This window comes from Melozone crissalis, unplaced genomic scaffold, assembly GCF_028551555.1.
Source record: "Melozone crissalis strain CALT ecotype California unplaced genomic scaffold, PUWL_Pcris_2 ptg000042l_1, whole genome shotgun sequence".
NCBI classification, from domain to species: Eukaryota; Metazoa; Chordata; class Aves; order Passeriformes; family Passerellidae; genus Melozone; species Melozone crissalis.
In genome coordinates, this window is record NW_026535820.1 from 54,554,596 (window position 1) to 54,578,429 (window position 23,834).

At 43.4% G+C, this 23,834-nt stretch overlaps 1 protein-coding gene across 1 annotated transcript in view; it reads right to left on the reverse strand.

Moving 5' to 3' along the window:
- Nucleotides 1-23,730, reverse strand: part of DUSP22 (dual specificity phosphatase 22) — a 43,176-nt gene extending 19,446 nt beyond the window's left edge. Inside the window, exons 1-3 of the mRNA XM_054284709.1 lie at nucleotides 23,454-23,730; nucleotides 17,474-17,507; nucleotides 9,838-9,920 (exon numbers count right to left, since the gene is read on the reverse strand). Coding sequence (XP_054140684.1) covers nucleotides 9,838-9,920; nucleotides 17,474-17,507; nucleotides 23,454-23,474 — 138 coding nt within the window. The 5' untranslated portion in view covers nucleotides 23,475-23,730. The remainder of the gene's footprint in view (nucleotides 1-9,837; nucleotides 9,921-17,473; nucleotides 17,508-23,453) is intronic.
- Nucleotides 23,731-23,834: the final 104 nt, after the last annotated feature.

The following is a 23,834-nucleotide window of genomic DNA, read 5'->3' on the forward strand; positions in this document are numbered from 1 at the left end:
GCAATAGAATTCATAAGTTTCATTCTTGCTATCAGGAATAATACAATGTCAGAGTTTTTTACAATGCTGGTTCATAGTTTTCTAAGGAAGTAGGCTCAGTGACACTTCTGAAAAGCTCCTTAAGGCTGGAATGTGCCAATCACAAGTAGAAAGTGTCCTGTTAAAACTCTCCTTCCCCATCTCTCCTCTCTAAAATTAAGAGTCAAATGTTGAAAACTTAAGGATTTTTTTAATTGCACAGAGCTGTGGTTATTATTTCTAATTCTAACCCTGAATTCTCGTTCTGACCTGTCTCATGAAAGAATGCAGAGTGGGAGAAAACACTAATGACTTTGTATTAAATTGTGATTTACCTCCTTCAGGACACACCAAGAGTATTTACAGGACTTCAGCTGAGAGGAAGGACTTTTGTTAGTCTGCCTAGACTATATGATTTATTCAAGCTCCCAGGCATGTCAGGGCATATCTGAGCACTACCAATCACACTTATCCCTGAACCCTCAAGGGGGTCCCTGTGTGCTAAAATAAAACAATATATCACAACTACTTCTTTCTTTAAGGGAATGCTAGAACATGATCACTACACCTCCGGAATAAGCTCACTTTACTTTTTACAAGGGCATACAGTGACAGAACAAAGGGCAATGGGCTCAATCTGAGAGACAGGAGGTTTAGATTAGATACTAGAATAAATTCTTTACTGTGATGGTGATGAGACACTAGAGCAGGTTACCCAGAGAAGCTGTGGATTCACCATCCCTGGAAATGTTTAAGGCCAGATTGGATGGTCTAGTGGAAAGTGTTCCTGCCCATCCGTGGCAGGGGAGTTGGAACTAGATGATATTTAAAGTCCCTTTCAACCCAAACCATTCTATGATTCTGTGATTAGAAGTGTGAGTTAACACATTCCACATCGTGTCCTCTGCAGAGGCAGGTCAGAGCACTTGTCCTGTTCTGGACAACACTATAACCAGGCAATCAGAAACACCAGACATCTACAGGTCTCAACATCCCTCATGCAAAGAGCTCACCACTGAAAGCTCCAAGCAGTCTTCATCCTCTCCTCCCTGCCACCTGTCTTGACAGGAACATGCTTCCCTCGACACATCATGTGTGATGCGCAAGTCAAACTATTAACTAATTTAGCTCATCACCAGAGCAGCCTCTGCCAGGGGGACCCCATCATGAAGGCCTGGTCTGACACGCTTTAAAAGCTGCTTTGTGCAAGTCTGCTGGTGGCTTCTTAGTGGGCTACTGGGGTAATATTTGAAAAATTAGTCAGAGCTGCCAACTTCACAAGCAGAATCAATGCCCCAGACAGGGCATTACTTCAAACCAGAATCCCCTGGTGCTGCTACACCTGAAAGAAAAATGGTAGCTGTTTTGCTCAGCATGGTCTTCTGAAACATCTCATGAGGGGAAACCTTTACCATGAAAAGACAGTGAAACATCACAGAGGAAAGCTAAGGGGTTTTGTTAGAAGAAGTGCTTGTACACTTTCTCTGGAAGTTAACACAAGGGCTGAAAACCAACAGCTTCTAACACTGGTGATATATGAGTGCTACAGATGGAAATGCAACAGTCCAACTTGACAAAATTATTAATTTGTAGAGCTGGTCTTTATACAACAGCCATAACCTTGCTATATGATATTAGCACCTCTGATTTTGAAGGCTGTCTTGCCACTCCCTCTTTAACAGTTCCTGTAAGTGTTTGGGTTGGATCTCAATGACAACAGAGCCTATACATGTTGCCCAGTGATACCCAGCAGGGCCTTCAATTGTCATGTCATCAAGATGCAATTTTCATATATGAAAGGCCTTTTACAGTTCAAGACTTCTGCATGCTATCCAATATTGCAATACAGTTTTAACAGATTGGCTGTTTTCACGTCCTGAGCAGTATCTCTCCAGAATAAACATATGTTGATGTTTTGTGTTTTGTTTAAAAAAAATAAAATTACAGCTGATTGGTTTCCCAGTATTTCCCTTTTTAGTTACTTCATGTTAAGCAGTGATATGTCTTTGAGTCCAGACAAATGCTTTCTGGACTAGAATCTGTGTGAGGACAGGCCTCAGAGACTGAAGGATGAACAGATCAAGGGCAGCCCTGCCTAGAAAGACTTGGGGATGCTGGTGGATGAGAAGCTCAACACAGCCCAGCACATGGACCTGCTGGACAGAGTCCACAGGAGGGATACTGAGATGTTTAAAGGGATGGAGCACCCCTCCTAGAAGAAAAGGCTAAGAGAATTGAGATTGTTCAGCCTGGTAAAGATAAAGCTTCGGGGTATCCTAATTATGGCCTTCTAGTCCATGAAGGGAGCCTATAAGAAAAATGGAGAGGGACTTCTTACAAGAGCATGTAGTGATAGGACAAGGGAAAATTACTTCAAACTGAAAGACAATAGGTTTAGATTAGATTATAGGAAGAAATTCTTTACTGTGAGGGTAAGACACTGGAACAGGTTGATCAGGGAAGCTGTGGGTTCCCCATCCCTGGAAGTGTTCATGGCCAGGCTGGATGGGGCTCTGAGCAATCTGGTGTAGTGGAAGGTGTCCCTGTCCAAAGCAGGCGGTTGGAATGAGATGGTCTCTAAATTCCCTTTTAATCCAAGCCGTTCTCTGAATCTATGACTACAAAACAAATCACTAAAGCAGCTTTCAGCACTTCCAAAGTTATCAGCTGGGGAAACTAGGGGCATAACACAGGATTCTTTTTCCTTTTTTTCAAGGGTAATTCCTTTTATACATACACATAAAAATATTAACTCAATCTAGAAAGTGCAGCTATGAGAGAAAGAAGTTTCCCCAAACTTTTAATAGAATGAAAGAATTAGAAAACTTAAGGGAGATAAGGCCAAATTTATCATATTACGTGCTTACTGTAGATATTATAGGCTTCTACAGTCAGAACCTAAATAGTTGCAAAAATGCAATCCACAAACTGTGCTAAACAGATTACCTGCACTGTGCCAGAGCTGCCAGTTCAGTTCTTCTAAAACAGCTGACTTTGCTTTCTTAAAAAAACACACATGTATAGTCTAAAGATCATGGGTAAACATGCAAGATTATCAAGCTCAGCTAAAACTGCATTAAGACTTACAACATTCAGCCAGGCTTGAAAAATATGAAGCAAGATTCCATATCTTAATGCAAGCTGGTATGAATCCATTATCTATACCAGGTCTTCAGGCTATGACCATTGATCTTATAAACATTTCTCAGTTTTTCATAGGTGCTCATTTAGCTCCTCATTATCTTCCAAAGGTCTGAATTTAGCAGCCAGTTGTACACTTTATTTTTAATTCATAATCTTGATTCAGCACTTCCTCTTGTGATTTCCCCAGTTGCAAGCTTCTCATCCTTAATACCTTATGAAACAGGTATATCATAGCATTCAGCAGTGATTAAACTGGTGCAGAGAAGTTATACATCTTCTCCACATCATCCTTATTTTTCCACAACTTCTATTCCTCACACTTACTGGTTCTGTTCCAGTTACAGCATCTTTTCATTGCCTGTATTCTATTAATGCATTTAACTGTTTACTCACGGAGTATGGAAGATTTTTCTAAAAGATCATCACAGAGCTTTTTAACTGTTGTGCCCTTTCAGTTCCCTTTCAGACTAAGTTTTTGAAACCCTATTTCTATTAGAATAAAAATTTTAGAATTTGAAAGGAAAAAAGTATTTAAAATTCTTTATAAGACAACCTGTCTGAGAAGTTCTTTATTTCCAAAGACACATTTCATTTAAGTTGTGCAGGCTGCATAAACTGATAGACTGGACAAAAGAGATTTAAAAATCATAGATTGTGCCAAGTTGGAAGAGACCAATCAGGATCATTCAGTTCACCTCCCTGCACAAGACACCCCAAGAATTACACCATGGTCCCTGAGAGTGTTGTCCAAACAATTCTTGAACTCTGACAGGTTTGCTACTGCGCCCACTTCCCTGGGGATCCTGTTCCAGTGCCCAACTACCCTGGATGAAAAACTTTTTTCCTGAAAACCAACCTAAACCTACCCTGACCCAGCTTCATGCTGTTTCCTTAAGTCCTGGTCATGAGAGTGAAGAGATCAGTACTTATCCCTCCACTTCCCCTCCTGAGGATGCTGAAGACCACAATGAGGTCTCCCCTGAGTCTCCTCTTCTCCAGGCTGAACAAAACAAGTGACCTCAGCTGTTCCTGATAAGGCTTTCCCTCAAGGCCCTTCACCATCCTCATGGCCCTTCTTTGGACACTCTCCAATAGCTCAATGTCTTTTCTATATTGTGCTGCTCAAAACCCCACATAGTAGTTCAGCCAGCAACCAGCTTTTCTCTGCCTTCCCCATCCCTCCACCCACCCACCCACCCTATCAACACTTATTTAGGTAGTCAAATTCAGGAAAAAAGAGGGGAAAACCACTGCTGTGGAGACAGCACGTACCAGATTAAGACAATATTGTTAATGGCATCAGAATACAAAGGAAAAACAGATAATTGTCCACTTAGGGTGCTCTGGATAACTGCAGAATGAGGGGGAAAAGATCAACTACTGAAAATAAAAACCAAACAAATATTCTGAAGCCACAGAAAACAAAGAAAGAAAACTGACCTGCATACAGAGGCAGCACACATGCAAAAAGCTAATCTTAATGCAGTTCCTCATTAACTGAGGGAACAACTGAGAGCTTCTGTGGCAGGGGACAGTACAGGCATGCCCACATGAACTCTTGTGGATTTAAAATATACATTACTGTGATCATTATGATGTCTACCAGATAAGTGCAGCATTAAAGCTTCCTGTGACACAGCAGGAGTCAATCTGACAATGATAATGTTATAAATAAATTAATGCCAAAGGACTCCACAATCACAGGTGACTGGTAATGGGATTCATACATTTACTAGATCAAACCCCTGGTGCAGGTCAAGAGCAGCAGCAAGATTACTGGCAACTGACAAATGTGTGGTGGACTGTGAGAAAGAAGCTGCTGGTTTCAGTCCATTTCCTGACTGATGGACAGGTGTCTGCAATGCTCACAACAGTCACCACAACTGGCACCTCAAAATGTCTCAGGCAGACGGAGCACTGTGAAATGCTCCGGCTCTAAAATGCAAAGCGTAAAGACTGCTACAACCCAGCCTCACCTGAATCCACTTCCACACAAAAATGGAGCATATGAGAGAACCCACCTTTACCTCTGGAAATATATTCCAGCAATAACCCGCACACTCAGTCTTGCTTCCTTCCAGTCTGAATCTGAGACACATTATTTGCCAGCCACAATGACATACAGTCCTGATACGGACTTTCCACACAGAAATGGGACCCACAGAATGCCTATCCATCCCTGCCTCTCTTTGGGGATGACACTTCCCTGGGACAGGGTCTGAGCCTCTGTTTGACAGGAACAACTCAGTACTCCTCCTTCTCCCAGGCCTCACACTGTCCTCCTTCCTGCTTTGCACACAGCAGCCACTGCCCAATGCAGCATAGGAAGCATTCTTCCTTCTACCAGCATTTAAACTCGTGGTTGTGGGGAGGAATGATAAGAGAATGAGTAAGAATGCTTGTAAATTCAGCTTCTTGGACATGACTGTCCACCACAGCCTACATTTTCCAGAATGAGATGCAGCTGTTTTCAAGCTGCTGCACAATCCACATGAACAGTCTATTTAGTTTGGGCCCATATTCATCGCCATACAAACCCCAGAAGAGAGTTAAACAGCTGGAAAATCCAGAGACAAACACCTCAGTGGACTGCAACCATATTCTTCTGTTAAGATTAACAAGATTTACCTTTACATACCTTAATTTGAGCAACTGGAACAAAAATTTTTGTCATTTGCAAATGTGCTGAGGGTGCACTCGATCCCTCTATGTCATTGATGAAGATATTAAACAGCAGTGGTTTCAATACAGACCCCTGAGGGGCACCACTCATGACTGGTTTCCATCTGGACATTGAGCTATTGACCCTCTGGATGTGACCATAAAAGCAATTCCTCATCCACCAGACAGTCCAGCCATCACATTCACCTCTCCAATTTTGAGAAGGATGTTGCAGGGTACTATATCAAATGCCTTACAGAAGTCTAGACACGAGACAACCTGTTGGATGGATCCTACAGGCCACTGCCAGACATGCTATTATCTAAAGCAGACTTGGAGACATATTTCCCCATCTACCTTTCAGTGTCTCATATTCTGAATAGAAATTTTAAAACCTAAACTAATGGATAAATAGAATAGAAAAAGCAGGTGGCAAGAAAACTAATTATTCTCCTCTGTTCATGGCTCTTATGTGGATTTATAAAACATCTGTGAGTGTCCCATGGGCAGTCATCCAAAGTGCTCTGAGGGGAGCACACATGGTGCTGCTGGACACTGCTCTCACTCACTACATCTGAAATAACAAACCTGGTTCTATATGGCATGCACACCTTTCTCTTGGACATGCTACCTGCTACCCATAGGGTTTTCCATGAGATAGATATTTGTATCACAGGAGATATAAACATGCATCTTTAAACTACAAAATTCTCACCAAATTGCCTAAGATCCTGTGTAATAATGGCACACTTTGTTGGAAAAGTAGCCTTAGAATGCTCTCTGAATATATTTCAAAGTCAGTTTTATTAGAGGAAAAACTTCTTTGAAACATTTTATGCGAAAGAACTAAAGAATATGGATTATGGCAAGATAGTTCAGGCCAGATTTTGGCAAATTTTTTCCATTGTAAATCACTTGAAGTCTTACAAACAATTCTGTATCTTCACTTAATGCAAGCTAGCCATGACTAAAGGTGTAAGAAGTCTTAGAATTCAACTACTTTTATACCTACTTTTTCCTGTTATTCCAGTTTGAAAGTACTCATGACTTCCTAAACTTTGATTATGAGCCACCATGAATCAGACATCCATAAGGGTTTGTAAACGGTGATTGAGATAATGTCCAAAAGCAAATTTCTATAAGAAAACTTTTTTTAAGTATATCTCAGTAGGCACATGTAACCTAACTAATATAATACGTTGTTGTGAAACTCTTCAATCATTTTCTAATAGCTTACGAACTTAGAAGGAACTGAAGCAACGTATACCCAAAACCTAAGTCACACAGGAAAGCAACTTTTTAAAAGGTACTGTGAGCATTTCAAACAACCAGGTAAAAAGAGTCTGTAACATCACAGAGAGGGACAATGCCTCGAGTTACTGCAGCAGAAAACAGTTTTACAATCCATAGCAAGTTTGTGTTCATCGCATAGACTGATGTTGGTTTCCATTTCTTGAGTATTGCATTTTTGACTATGAATGACAGAGAGATTAGGCATTCTCATTATCTACCCACAAGACCCACTGTGTATAGAATCAGTACTTCTGATAAACCACTTTAAGCGCTCCACTCAGATGTATTATTGCATCAAAACAGTGATGAAACTTCAAAATCTGACAAGCAAGATGTGGTTAACTTGTGACTTCTGACAGCTAAAGTATGCATCCATATTCTTTGTTCCATACAGGGGCAGAAAAGACAAAATTCTCTTTGATAGCATGCTACTAGTATAGTACTGGCTTTTCAATGTCTAAAAACACTTACCTTCCTTAGCATGCACAGAAAGCTTTGTCTAATGAATTATTTGTAGAATTTCCTACAGGTTCCTACATCTCCTACAGGACTAGGGAATTCTCGAGATAAAATATTCTTAGCTAAAGACAAAGGCAACTACTGCAGAAGCAAAGGCAGCTTTTTACAGGTGATCAGCATTCACATAAATGCATACACATGAAACAGGGAATCTCAAGGAAAAGGTATTTCCTTATCACTGCAACTGCATGTTTAGAAGTCTGAATAACATGAGATGATTTCTGAACAAAAAGTAATCACCTTCCACAAGTGAAATTTGGGGAGAAAGCTGGTGAGGGATACAAATAGGGAAAACATTTCTCTTTGATTTCAGTGGACATGAGAACAATCCCCAAGCACAATGTGGACACAAAAGCTGTAAACAAACCCACCTAAAACCTGGCACAGATGTAAATAACAAAGGAAGTAACCAAACCTAGCAAATGTTTTCTAGGCTCTTGTTCCTAAACAGAAGCATTCAGTCACAAACAATCACCGCAGTAAGACCATGACTGATAAAGTAATCAAAATTAGCTCAGCTCCCAAAGAAATGGAATTTGAAATCCTTAAACTATTTTAGGAACTGGGGAGGAGTTTTAAAGGAACTATACTGTATGCAGAGAAAATCGAAGGCACAGTTGGAAGCAGGGGTGATTAAAGCAAGTCCATCCTCAACCAGTTATATTGTTCATGTGTTTTTTCATGTGCCACTGTTACTTTTGAGACACTGCTGTGAACCAGATTGGGAACAGAGCTAGGTAAACATAATCCTTCATGACTTTTGTGGTGGTAACTAGAGGAAGAAATGGTGCCCTGGTTATATTTAAACCACAAAAGCTCCCAGTTCTATTTACCATGCAGCCCCACAAACAGATGCATCACCACAAGCAAGGAGGGGGTGTGTGGGCTGCCAAAACTACCACCACCACCACCAGAAGCACTGGCCTGAGGCTGCAGCTCATCTGTACCATGCAGCTGATCTGTCTTCCTAGTTTTCTAATCATGATAAAACAAAACAAAATTCCATTCATTTTAAAGACCAGCACCCTAGAGGCAACATGGCATCTCCTTTACTCAGCACAAAAGTTTATCTCTTCAACTGAAAGCACTCTTGAAATTCAGTCTGTTTCAGACTTAACAAGCATCAGGCACAACACCAGTCAAATGGACAGTGTAACAAAGCCAACAGCTAGAGCACATTTTATTTTATGAAGCACATTTATAAATCTGCTTCAGCACATTTATAAATTCAAGGTCAACCCAGAGTTCACCATTACCTTGATACTGAGGTTGACTGTGACTGCTGGGGACACCTCTCATTTGGCTTACGTATTGACTTGCCTGGGAGAAGTGGAAATTCTGTAGTTTAAGAACTGAAATCACTGGAGACATTTTGCATGAAGAAAAAGAAAAGTAGAGATTCCCAGCAGCATATGAGGGCTAACACCAACTATTGCCTTACCCATGATTTTGCCACATTTCACGAGAAGTGGAATGCAGGGAAGGAATGAACAAATTTTAGAGGATAATAGTTCCTGACATAAATCAACCAGATTTTAAGATGTAGCAAAGCCCAGGCAGACTCTCCTCCAAGGTAAGCTGGTATAAAGAAGAAATCATAGCATTCCAACAAAAGAGACCTGTATCCTGTTCCCAGCTCCTTCCCTGCTCAAGATAACACAGTAAGTGCAGGTCTTCAAATGAGTTTCCCTTCAGTAAAATGGGAATAATACTTTATGTAAAGTTTTGGAGACTACAGATGCCCTGCTATTTTAGATCTATTATGTGAGGATCACTGGTTCCTCCTACACTCCAAGCCTAAATAAGGCAATTTCACATAGAAAAGGACTGCAAACCCATCTGCCATAAAGACTCAAGGAAAGGGCCCAAGTACACAGAAGGGTTAGTACTGGGGAAGGAATGTTGTTTATGTGATGCTTAAACTCCACACAGAAGGAAACTTACCTTTACTATTAAATTAATAACATAATCCCATTATTGTGTTATACAGATTGACAGCGTAGTTCTCTTCCCTTGTCAGTTACATTTCTTGTTGTTATAACAGCAGCAGCAACAAAACCTGTGGCTGGATCTCAAAAGTACAGCTTTCAAGAAAATCAGTCTCAAAACATCAATTGCACAGAAAAAAAAATTAATCCAAAGATGACCATGACAGTCAACTGCAAAGGAATGATTTACTGTGGAGTCCCCCACAACTCTTACCTCAAGCATAGGGCGGGCACTGTCATGGATTGAAAGAATGTGCGTAATGTTATTCTTACTCAATTGCTCTACATCTCGGGCATCTGTGATAGAGGGGAAAAAAGGAAGATAATTTTTTTAATCTCTTGAAATAGCATTTCCATTGTGCATGTTGAAAAGTTACTTATTGTTGATACATTTCCTTTTGAAGCAGCATAAAGTCAGGCAAAACCTCAAATGCAGCTGTTCTAGAACATAATCATCAGAGTGGGTAACGGGAAGACACACTTCTAACTCCAAAACAAATTATATACTATATAAAGACCAAGCTTAAGTGACTCAGGAATGTGTTCTCAAGTCAGAAGTTTCATGTATTTTGCATCTGAAATATGAGTCTGTGCATGCCTGTGTGCAGGTGATGGCCATCTGAACGTGCACTCAGAGCTGTACAAGAAATATCTGACCTCCTCTCTACCCACAAATCCCCCTTCAGGGAATACATTTTCACTTGGGAAACAGACCCTGTGATATCCAGGTCTGAGAAGGGAAGCCAACCATACCACTTGAATTGAGGTCTCTGCAGACAAGCCATGACCATAACAAGATTCTTACTTTCTGTGAACCAGCAGAAAAAAATGTGCATTCAGCCAATACAAATGATAATTTTAAGTCTAAAGAGAGACAGGTGATAAATAAATCAAATGTATAAAAAAGCAAAATGCTACAGCAAGGAAATGCAGTTGTGAAAAGGTGGTTCCTAGACCTGTAACCAAGGGGTTTCAGACATTCAAAACTGGAAAGAAAACTGAGGTGACTGAAAATTTGACGCTAGATACGGCAACACCATGGGCTTGATTCTATGAGAAAAAAGGGTAAAATAGACTATCTGTCATCAGTGAGCAACTTTCCCTATATCAAACTATCAGCAAGTCAAAAAACAACCTGAAAGAACCACCAATACAGGTAAAAGTTAGCTTGTGCCCATCTACTTTTGACCTTTTTGCTAGAGAATGGCACAGCACACCATGGTAAGTACAGCAGTGGTTTTGTGATGGGAACACCTGCCTTCGAAACCTGCCCATACAATCTTTTCACATTAGCCTGGCTGCACACAAAAAGAGAGCACTGACCACAAAGGTTTCGAACCGGCTCTCTCTAGGTACAAAAATAATAGCATCACCTGTACGTTCTTTATGTACAGGCAAGAGTTCAATTAGCATCTCCTGGGTCGTCTTATCCACCTACTATAAAGTTTCAATGCCTTCTCTACATCAAAAAGAAGAGCTGGACATTTAATTATACTGCCCCATAGACAAGATCCAAGTGAGCATAGTAACAAGCAATGAAATTTAAACCTAATCCAATTATGAAAGCTTCTCTACAGCTAATAAAATGAAGAAAAGAGTTAAAACTGCAAGGATTTTATTCACTACTGCTCAAGCCTGCATGATCAACACAGATGCCTAATCCTTCAGGAGAGAATTAACACAAATTCTATCTGAAACAGAATTAAAGCCTAGCTTCACAGAACAAATAAAATTTCTTAAAAATCTCAGAGTAAACATTTCAAAGAAGAAATGCTAATGCTCACCAGGCGACATCCTCTAACCCACCTGACCTTCAGATTTTTTTAACAGTTTGTAGGACAGTCTCAATTCCTTAGGGAATGCCTAAGCAGGCAAGGATTTGGAAACCCAGAAACCAGTGTAAGTGCCCCTAAAACTCAGTTTTCTGCCTTACAAAGACTAAGGGCAGACTTCAGAGCCTGCTGGCTGGAATTCATGGTGTTAAGGTACACCTAGCACAATGAGATCCCAATCTCTAATTATCAGTATGACCTATGTGGTAAGAAATGTCTTGCCACACAAGGCAAACTGCTTTAAAAGAAGATATGATCCAAATTAAATGCTGACTGCTTTGAATCAGTTTGAAAGGCCTAATGGACATAGTACAACTCAAAAATACTGAAATACCTCTGTTCTTCAGTTAACAGAGACTCGGGCTAAAGGAATCTCAGCAAATCAAAACTACACCCTGAGATTTCAGATATTCCTAGAAACAAGCTGGAAACAGCCATCCCAGACATACATCACCAGGTAGCCAACAAGTCCTTAATATATTTGGGAAATAAGCATTGAATTCACTAAAGTAGAGGAGAAAAAGCTTCCCAGCTACTTCTGGATCTAAACTTCAAACAGTTTACAAAGGGGAAATTCCCCCGGTTCCCCAGCACCTGCCTTAAGTCTCTACAGATACTACAGATAAGGCTATTTAAACAGCAGTACAAATAAAATATCCTGTCACTCACAGTCTCATACCATAAATAACAAAAAAAAAAAATTTAGAAGTTATGTAAAGAACCACCAAAAACCAAAAGAACCACCACCACCACAGCAATTCTAACTTCTTTGCTGTAGCACAATGCTGTACAAGCACATGCAAACTCACATTTTGAAATCACAGTGTGAAACACCCCATTTTCAAATGTTATGATTAATCCTACCTACCAGAGCCCCCTCCTGTGCATCCTCTAAAGGGTGCCTCAAATGCAGTATTATTCCTTAACAACAGCTTACCTAACATTCTGTGTCATACAGCAAACTGCTTCTCAGCTAATGCAGATGTGGACTTTTGAGCTAAGCCTTTGGGAAATTCTCTCTTCACACAAAATGACACAATTCACACTGGGGAACTCTTCCTCTCTCCCTCCCACATTTAGCCTTTTTCCCTCAGTTTCATACTGTGACTCCAAGCTTGACCTCTATTCATGCAGAGAGCTACAAACACTTATATACAAAACCAATCCCAAAGTCAGCAAAATGGGACTGGGGCCTCAGAATTTGTCTCCCTGCAGCTCTGGGAAGCCTTACTGTGTGCTGGGAAGAAAATCACCTAGTGCAGTGTGCTTCCATCCCAGTCAGCAAAAGAGACACAGCTCCAACCACTGCAGTTAAGGCACATAAATGACTGAACAACTCCAGTACTACAGTGGTGAAGTCTCAAATGTACCTACAACCATCCTCCCTTTCTTCAGTATTTTAGTGCCTCCACAGAAGTGCAAGGTGAGGGATAAGGACTTCCTCTTAGACAAGGCAAGTCAGCCCAGCATGTACAGCAGTATTAAGTCTCAATCTGCAGATGTGTAGAGACAATTTCATCATCATCACATCTTTTTGTTTTTATTATATAAAGCAAAATTTTGTCTACACTTTCTCTTCTGCTTTGGAGAGAGCTAGATAGAGAGACAGCCACCTAAAGAAGAACATCCTCTGCAGTGGTTCAGAGCACTAAGAGCTATTACTGAGAATGGTTTCCCATCAGGAGAGCTTTGTTCCTGAATCCAGTTATGTGCAGTTACAGACACACACACAAACTGTGTACATGAACAAAACCTCAACCTCTCCTGTCTCCACTTCACACTTTGTTCTAAAATATCTTTTGTCCCATCCTCTTAGAAGGACCTTTTTGGGGAACAAGAAAGGTGGGGAAATAGGTGAGTACTCTGTTTCATGGAGTACCAATAGTCTTCCTTCAAAAGGTGAAGCTGAAAAAGTAAATGGTACCTCCATCCTCTCCTGTTTTCAGTATCCAGTATAAAGCCTTAGGAAATGGAACTTAAAAAAATAGTAAGCAGATGAGAACAGGAATTAACTGACTTTAGAAACACAGCAGAACTACTTGGTGGGCATTGCCTTTTTATACACTTAGTAATGGGAAGGGCAGAAACTTCCCCAAGACTCTCCAGACCATCTACAGCAACACTGGACTCTTTGGGGAAATTAAACCTCATATTGTGGCATTCCCCTTCAAATTAAAAACCCCCCAAATATTCCATGGAAAAAACCTTGAATGATTACAAACAAGGAAGGACACAAGCTCTTTAATATTCAAGGTAGAAACACTCTTGATTCTCTGGTTTCTGCTACTGCCACACCTCTTGGTTTGGAAGCAAACTGAACATCCACTAAGAATCTCTGATCAGAAGAAACAGATTTTGTTTTCCATTTGTGCAGATAACCAGGCTGTCCTGTCAATCCCTTAAGGAACAAAGCAACCATTTTTGTTGTGAGCACAGGTGACTTTCAAGGGCCATCGGGTTTCCAGTGCAGAAGACAAGTGGACATGCAGTCCCACAATAAATTCTTTGTCTTTTGAGAGGATCACATTTCATCTGTAAGGTACAAATGAAACAAAACAAATCTTCTCCAAAACCAGAGGCAGAAAGAGGAGTTAATTTCCTCTTTCTTTTCCCTCATTTTTCTCTCTTAGCCTGCTACTCTGGCATTTGCAAAGAAATAACTACTCCTTCACTTTCAAAGGAAAATCTCAAGTGCCGTTTCCTTCTGGGCTTTCAGACCAGACTCAGTCTTGTATTTTATATGGACATCTATGGTTCTTCTTGAATTTTTCTGCCCTCTAGCTGTGCAATATCAAATATAAGCTCTCAGGAGCATACCACACTTTTCATGTGCTCCTGATGAGCTGAATCATGCTTATAGAGCCTGTGAGATAAAAAGCACTTGAACACACGCCAAGATCTGTGCTTATTCAGGAAAGGTTTTCAGAGACATACTCAAGCTCTGTCAGCTTAGGAGGATTTCAGGAGATACTTCAGTGCTTTTCATAATCAGCACTACACGTAACTTTCTACACTAAAGATCCTTAAGGTAATTATTAAAGCCCTTCTCAAGTCTATGTGTTTAGAGGTTTGTGAAACACCAAACAAAGCAGAAGCAGCAAGCTCAGCTCCCATTTCTGCCACAGGTTCATTTCACAAGCTGTTTCTGGGCCTCAGTTTATCTCCCAGTCAAATGCAGAATTTGCACTGCTCTGTCATAGACTGTATTTAAATTTACTAGGCCTAAAAGCAGAAATATAGCTGAATGGTGAATAATAATTCCCCAATCAGAGCAATTCCTGAATGCCTTCTCCAGACAACAGCCCTCCAGAATTAGTGTTTAACATCTCAAACATCCTACTTTCACTCAGCAGAGAGGCACCCATCTAGAAGAACTGTGCCTTTTCCCAGCCTGCCAGGGTTCCCTGCAGCAGCAAGACAGGAGTGTGAGTAGGATGGTACTTTGATTGAGCTCTGGAAACCGTGCACGCCCAGGCTCCCTGAGGAGCCACTGGGGAAAGACTATCCTCCAGAGGGCAGATCAGAGCGATTTACAGACATTCCCCTGACTCAACTTCAGGAGAAGCTGCCTACTCCCCACCCCAGCTCAGGGACTCAGACAGTGCCTCGAATTCTCAGCCCTGTGTCTGGGCGAGATGCACAACACCAGGGATTCAGTGTTTCCTCCTCTTACTGACAAGATGCAACTTTGTTCAATTTCAAGCTATCAATCTTAGGCTCAAAAACGGGAGACTGATGAAAAATGCATTACAGGAAATAACTTTGTAAATCTCTGCCTTTATGAGTAGCTAGTCATTTCAGCTGCCCAAATCAGGATACTCTGACCAGTCCCAACTGCACATGCTGCTGAGTATTTCTCAGTCAGTGATCCCCTTCGTGGCAGCCTCAATGCTCACTAGTCACTTTTTAAAAAGTCTCACAAATCAGAACATGCCCCAGGAACATCAGGATCAAACTCCTCCAGAAAAATACACTGGTAATTAACCAATAACCTGTTCCTAAATGGGATGATTTCACCGCACAGAGAGCTTGCTGCAATTACTCCTATGCAGTGAGGCAAGGGGAAGTTGAGGGACAAGGAATGCAGAAAAGGGTAAGAATTGTAAAAGGACGCTCTCATATTAGTGAAGTACTGCAAGACCTGTCTTTCCCTCTCCAAGTATGGTAGCTTATCTGAGGGGAGAATGTAATGATTTAATGCAATCTGAGCAAAGGTCATAGCAGTAAATAAACTGACATTTTTGTTTGTGTTTTTAATTAATTTTAAAAACAGGCTCCATAAAACAAGCACTAGGGTTAAAGTCAACTCATCTTTCCTCTCTTTTCTGGAGGTAAGCAGAGGCATTACACCTTCTGCTTCTTTTTCAGCGAGGTTCCCAAAGACACTTCCCAGCCACAGCACCTCCACCTGCACACCTCTGCTCTCCACGTGGGTATGACCTGCCCTGCAATTCCAGGGCCACTCCCAAGGCACACGGGGAGAGACAGGGCCACAGGCCTGGCGTGGGCAGAGATGCTGACTCACTCTGCAACCCTGGCCAAGTCCCCTGCCCTGAAAACAGAGCTGCACCAGCAAACAGATGCTCCTGCTGAGTTTCACTCCCCTGCGCAAGGGCTTCCCAGCGGGATGGCCATGGTGAGCGGGACTGATTGGGAGCCACGTTACCAGGGCCCTGCCCACCCTACCTGAAACCTGAAGGACTCCACAGTCCAACATCTTCCCAATTCCACCCCTTGCCTGAATTACTTCAGGAAGAGAAAAGAAAACAAAAAGAGGAAGCAACATGGCTGCGACCAAGTTAGTTAATTTTGTCATCAGACCATGCAGTGGTCCATCCAAAGGGCTTTCAAAACTATCCTCTTGGCCTTATTTTCATTTTTTTTCCTATAATTTTCTTTTTTCTCCTTTCATTATCAGCATGAAATCACCTCTATCTTCTCATTTTCCATGGCATGATTAACTCCCTCACACAGTAGCAATTGTACTTGTGTTCATGGTGTGGCAAAAGGCAGCTTTTAACCTCATGTGTACCTCCGGGCTGCCTTCTAAACTTATCAGCTCCATGTCCCTAGGGGCAGCAAGCACTGGATCCACAGTATGGGTCAGCAGATCCAGAAGCAGGTAAATCAGGCAAAACCCACTGAACTCACAGGTTTTCAGATGGGGAGGCATGGAAGGAAGAGTGGGTACGAGGCAGAGAGAAGGTGGAGCACCATCTAAATCCAGTGTAGATGGTGCCAGCCTTAACAGTCTGGGTGTGGTATCAGACAGCCCAGGAAGGACAGGATATCTATTGCAAGAGCCCCTGTGAGCCCTGCTTTGCTGTTTTACCCAAGCATAAGAAATATGGGGTCTACATCTACCAAAAACACTGAACATGCACAACTGGTTTACTTCTGAGTAGGGAGAGTCAGCCAGAACTGCTACTAAGAGAGTGTTTTGAGAACAGGTTATTTATTTGGATGTCTGCATAAAGTTTCCTGTGATTTCTAAATGTGTCTGTTTTTCTGTACACAAAAAATAAACCTCATGCATGAAGGAAAAAAAAATCCATAGAAACTTACATCTGCAACAGAGACAGTGTGAGTATCAGTGGTCAGGCTGCAAGCAGCAGACATATCAGTCTCACAAGCGGTGACAACAGCACTCTTTAGCAGTTGTTATAAATAACCAAAATAATGAAAGCAATGAGCAGGAGGTATAGTAAGCCTTTACTTATAAGGAGGACTTGCAATAAGCCTTACAAAGAGTCTGCCTGGCTTACAGGCTTGCTTGCCAAGCACAGGAATCGTTGCTCCAAGGAGATGGTATTAATTTTACTTTTCTCAAAGTACTTGCAGCACAGCACACAGAGGAGAGAGCAAACGCGCTCTTCTTTAAGGGCCACCAGGTGAATCCAGACATGAAGCAACATGGGGTTAAAAAGCTACAGAGATGTCAGAGAATTCTGAGTGCCTGCAAAACACTTTAGGACCCCTGCTAAGTAATCCTAGAGATAATAATAAAACTAATCTTACCTTTAAAGTTGCCAATGAACAAGCCAGGCAGAATCTGTGAGAAAGAAATATAGTATCAAATATAGATATCTTGTGGTAAGACAATTTGACAAAGTTCAATTTGCATACAGGATGGAACATACTACTTTGGCAGACTATTGTGAAATGCAATCTAAAACATGCTGACAACTTTTGCAACCTTCTCAGACCAGATAGCTCTAGGCATACTGTGCTTTGACAGCATTCCTTGGCAGAAGGGGGTTGTTAATCATGGGGATTCTTTCACTTAATGGAGGCTCTCCAAGGACAGCAAATGTAGTTTACAAATTACGAAGCAGCCTCACAGCACAGCTCTCCCCTGCCCCCCGCAGCAGGGTAACAGCTACCCTCATGGAACTAATGATGAAACTTCACACAGCAAAGGTGATTTGCCTAAAGTTGCTAAGGAAGCTGGACAAAGCCCTGCAAAATGACATCCTTCGAGGCTTTTGAAGTGCAAAGCCATGCAAGTCAGGGCTGCAGCACTGTGGAGCTCTTAGAGGAAATCACTGCAAACAGTGACTTGTGTGCTCACATAGCAAGGGAACTGCCACAAGTCTGTGAAATGCATGTTTCTCTCACAGATCTACCCCTTCACCCCACACCCTCAGATGCCTGCACAGGTGTCAGTTACAGGACATTCTTTAACTGCACTTCAGTCTCCTTCCACAACATGTACCAGGTACTTGGGGAGTATCAAGGTCTGCCCAAGGACCAGCACGTGCTTGAGAGCACGGGCACGCACAGACACAGAGGCAGGTGACACTGTAGTGCTACCCCTGCTACCCTCTCATAACCCTCCCAGACTTGGGAACAGCAGTACACACATCAAAAACCGCCAGGAACACCGAACTGCTGGCCAAGATTTTTGTTCTCTGCCACCTGAAGTCTCCACACCCACATCCTTTGAGGAGATCAGAACTGTGGTGGTGAAACCATACAATCCATTTTTCTTCAGCCCACCTACAGCATACCACCAATACAGATATATCAGCACTGACTTCCTATAGCCTTAGCAACACCCCAACACCCCAGTGTCACCACAACAGCAGCAACAGCCTCTCAGGCACAGCTATTTAAAAGGAAAACTCCACCCATTTAGGAAAGTCATGAAGGACTTTTCATCAGGGATCATTGCCACAGACTTGGTTTCACTGCAACCCTCCTGCTGAAAGGTGACCCAGCTCACCATGCACAGGTTAGCAGGGCCAGCAGAAGAGGCTGTAAAACAGCTTCTGACCTGCCTTAACTTCACAGCTTTCATCTGGTCAAAGCATCACGTTCGCTGTTATTTATCGAGCCTTGCGGGAAACAGAAAGCTGCAGCACTTCTTGCACTCCTTGCAGCTTTGGTTTGCGCAAACATTCCTCCCTTTAGGCTTTGCTGGATGATCACTCTGCCTGCTCTGTCTCTGTGTCACACCAGCTCTAAACACAGGGCTCAATTCCCCCTCTGATACAAAAAGACAGCTTCTCCAGGACCCCTGCTGTACTTGATAGCTTGTAGATCCTCGCTTGAAAATTAAGGGCTGATTGACAGCATTGGTTCATCAAGAAAACAGTTCCTTAGTAGGGGCACCTGTACATTTTGCAAAGAAGCTGAGATAGCTTTCTCCCTTTTCCTTCCCTCTTCATTTGTACAAATTCAACATTCTTACAAAGACAGTAAAAATGCCCAGGCCAGTTTCCAATGCCAGGGTATGGTGTAGGGTAAAGAAGCTTTCCAACATCCTGCTGTCCCCTTCCATGTGCGCAAGATTCATGGTTTCAAGGGACTATTCGGTATTTCAAGCACTCTTGATGACATTGCTAGAAGTGCAGCTCTAATGCTGCATCCCAGGCTAGGAAAAAGAAGCCTGTACCTGTTCCAGATAGGGCAGTACTCAAGAGTCACTGCCAAAGAGACTAAATTCTGCAAACAAAATCATGTTCCAAAGCAAGAGGGACTCAAGTTATGAATGAATTTCACTAACAAGATCACCCCAGTGAGCTCCCTCAATTTCAGTATAAAAAATAAAAAAAAATAAAATTCAAGGCTTTCTGCTATTTTAAAATAGCTGTCTGGTATTCCCTATCTGCAGCACAGATCTTCCATCACACCATTACTACTGTAGACTATAGCATTTTAGACTCTAGAACATTATTTCTGCATCAAATGTGCATTCTCAAGAGAGAATAAAGCCTAATTTCAATTCATAGTCATTAAGCTTTGACATTAGAAATTAAAGATAGTGAGAAACACTGGGAGGTTGCAGAAATGAGGTTTCTCATTGGCAAAGGAGGAAAAATCGAGAAGTCTGCATTTGTACATCAGGAAGCAATGCTGTATGATAGGCAGGTAATTAGGACACCGTGCAACCAAGGACAGATGTTATCCCTGTTGTACTAGTCATTCTAGAAGCAAGAAACATTACTATGGGTGAAAGCTACCTGAAAAGAAGTGAATCTTTATGTCATGCTGACTAATACTTCAGCACTCAACTATGGCTGGGAACTTTCAGCTGTGTCATCTCACACTGCCTTCAGTAACTGCAACTCCGAGCTGTGCAAAATGAAGGCTGATGGCAGCTAGGGGCGTGTGAGAGAGAAGGGGTGGGAGTCAGAAGAGTAGAAAAATAAGGTGGTTGTTTTTGTGAACCTCTCAACCACTGCTATATGAATAAAAACAGTAGCATCTTTATATGATCCGAAACATTGAGAAAATCAGACCACAGAACAAGTAACCGATGTAAAGAATGCGCCAAGGGACAAGGACACCAACGTCTGTCCTAGTTTGTACCTCGCATGAGAGCGGCTCATGTTCTCCACCTTGCACAAAGACTGAGCCCTGGAACAGACAGCAGTTGCTAATGCTTCTGTCAATCCTCTCTGACAACACACCTCTCTGGAAAATGGCTTAAAGGGCTACTTTGCTGCTGTTTCCTCTATCAACAAATGCCTATAATAAAGCATCTAACTCTTGCCTAACACTGCTTCTGGTTGTGTTAGTACTGATGGGCACTCTGGAGAAGTGCACGGGGCTTTCTCAGAGGTGTTGGGGCACTGCAAAAGGAGAAGACAAACCTACCTTTGTCCAGTAGTACACGAGAGTGGCACGCATCAGTGAGGGGAATTTGCTGCTGACATGAACTGGCACAGCTTCTCTCACTTCCATAAAATTAGCTACCTCAGCTGTAACTAGCCACACTGGTTTAAATTTCTTATTAATCCATTCCTACAACAAGCAGGGCTTATCTGCCCTTTTTCATAGAGATAATACTCGAATCTTCTGAAGAGTTTACATGAATAACTGTCAGTTAACTTTAACAGCTCTAAACAACAACTAAACCCCAGGAAGAGCTCTTCACCAAGATCCTGTTCACAGATAGTCAAATCTGGTCACCATCTCAGCCGCTAGACTTCAGCTCCTGGAAAACATTTCTACATTTCAACCACAGACTTCAACTTGAACTTTGAATACAAGTCAAAGTTAGACATTAACCATGAACACAAATCAGACTACTGAGACAATTTCCTAAGTCAGACCCCATTACTCATTCTGTAAAATATACATCTTAAAAATACAAGGAAAAAAGGTGAAGTACTGAAAATTAAACTAGGCAGGTCAATGCACATTCACAGGCTGATTCTCCTTCTCTGAACAGAATAAAAAACGTGTTTATGAACAAATTATTTCAGTTTAATTCAGGAAATGTCAGAAGTCTAGGATGGGCTTTAGAAAAAAAAAAAAAAAACTAGGCCAGGCTAATTTTACAGAGAAAATTAGCAAAGAAAGATAAACCTCACCTAAAAAGAATGCCAGGCCTCCAGCCCTTATCACTCTAATGGCCACATAAAGTCACGTGCAATTGCTATTTGCTATGAAATACATCAGTATAATGGGACAGAATAATTAAGAAGGGACCATGCCACTGAGAACGAATCAGTATTGACAGGCTGTAGCAATCCCTGGAGCTCTTTCTTACCACACCCATTCCAGGCCATCACTAATCCTCTTCCCTTGGCATCCGTACAAAGGGACTCCTTAAATGAAATAATCCATCATCAAATAAGCTGATTATTTTTTCCTACCATCCGTACACAGATCTACCACTAGAAACACACTTCAGCTGGAAACTAAGGCAATTTGTATTGACTGACTACACTGAGTCAAGCAAATCCCACCTACATCTGCACTGATGGCTCCATACTTCCCTTGCCCCTCCAGCTTCGCCGACTCACGAGATCAGGAGGAAGAGATGATCCAGAGACACATTCGGAAGGTGGCAAGTTCCACACCAACATGTGGGACCCCTACAATTATAAACCCTGATGGCCAGTACCCTACATGACTGTAGCCTCCTTAAAGGAGCCAGCCCTTCCCAAAATGCTGAACAGCTCAACCTCTTGGATACAGCTATAAGAAAGGGGAGAAAAATCCAAGTGGTGTTATGCTTGTCCTGAAAGCACCACGTGGTACATGTCAGGGCAACATTTAACAGAATTAAAATGACCAAACTGGCCAGTCACAGATTGCCAATTCCTACCCACATAGTACCACAGTAAAATGCAACGCAGCTTCAAAGGGCTGAGAGTTGTCCTTTTGGTTTTATTTTTTTTTCTCCCCAGACTGCAACTTAAGCATCCCATATTGCATCTCTCTAAACGTTCTGATAATTTCAAGCATTCCAAGAAAATTACTACAAATATACCAGAGGCCCAAAAGGAGTTTCTCTAGCTGTATATCTTCCTAACTGGTCATTTCTAGAAGGCTAATATCAATGAGTGGCTAATATTACAGCATTATTCCCAGACTTTGAAAGTAAAAACTGAGAAGAGGACCAAGGGAGGCTCTACCTTCTACGCACTAACTCGATTCCTCAGCAGCCAGATCTTTTCCCTGCCAAAGGTTTCTATTTCAATGTCTCTACCCATGGGATGGAAAGGCTTCCCCTTCCAGAGAGCACACTGAGCACTCTGGATGTTCATCAATCTGATGACCCTTCCAGGGGCAAGGATGTCAGACTGGGACAAAATGTGAGGAGCTATTTCTAGCTGTTCTCCTCTGCTTTGTCAGAGGCCACACAGCAAAGCTACTCCCAAAGCACTCAAAGCAGGATGTAAGACAGAGGAGATGACTCAACTTCTGTTCCTCATAGTAAGCTATATATAAAAGGCTAGTTACCACCACACTTTCAAACCTGGGTTTTAAACAGAGGTGGAGATACTGAGAAAAATCACAGTGGTCCCTAGGTAACCACCATGACATGCCAGAGGAATCGGTGCGTACAATAAGCCCCCTACTGCCAAAAGGCCAACACCCTCTGCAAAACAGATCCATCTTCCTTCCTCTTCCTCACTGCGATCTCCACTGGGGCCGAGCGCTTTCCTGTCCCACGGGCACCGGGCGGGCCCAGCCCATGTCCAGCGGCTGCTCCTCGGCGCGGGAGCGGAGCGGGCTGTGCCCAGGTGCCCCGGCTCGGCTCAGCGCGGCGCCCGCTGACGGCCCCTGCCGCGCCTCAGGGGCTGCCGGCTCTGCCCCACGGCACCCCCGGGCTGGGGGACACAGAGAGGGCACTGAAGTCCGGCGCCGGGGGCACGGCGGCCCTCGCCGACAGCGGGGAACTCGCTTCGCCCGGCAAGGGGAAGCCCGGGCACATCACCGAAACCAGGGGCCCCCCTCCCGCCCGCCCGCGCTGCGGCTGAGGAGGAGAGGGCGGCGCGCCCCGAGGGAGCGGCGCGGCCGCGGTCTCCGTCCCTCCGCCCTCGCCCCGAGGCGGGGGACCCCCAAAACCCAAGGGAAAAGCCCTCCTGCCCTGGCCTTTGTTCCGGGAGCGGGTGCCCACGGCGCCGGGGCGAGACAAAGGCGAGGGCGCCGCGGCACCCCGCCCGCCCCGAGGCGGGGAGGGATAGCCGCCCCCGGCCCCGCCGCGCTGGCCCGCACACATGCACTCGCGCACGGCGACAACGACGAGCGGGGTTACCTTGTTCATCCCATTCCCCATGGCTTAAGCGACCCGCACGCCAGCACCGCGGGAGAAGCCGTCGGCCGCTGCTGCCAGCGGCGGGTCGGCGTTCATGGGACAGTGTTTGCCGAGGGGGGACTGGGGACGGGCTAATTGCTAATCAAGGGCGGCCGCTGCTCGCCGCTGTCGGACAGGGCGAGGCGCATCCCTCTCGCCCTGGCCGCAGCCGTCGCCCTCCTGGATGCCGGGCGGCTGGGGGCGGGTTTCCGCTCGGCCGCCCCCGGGAGCGGCGAGAGCCGCGGGGCCGCGCTGCCAGGATCCACCTCCCGCCGCCACCGCCCCACGCGCGGTGCGGGCCCCGCGGGCCGCCCTGGGGCTTGTAGTCCGAGCCGCCGCGCC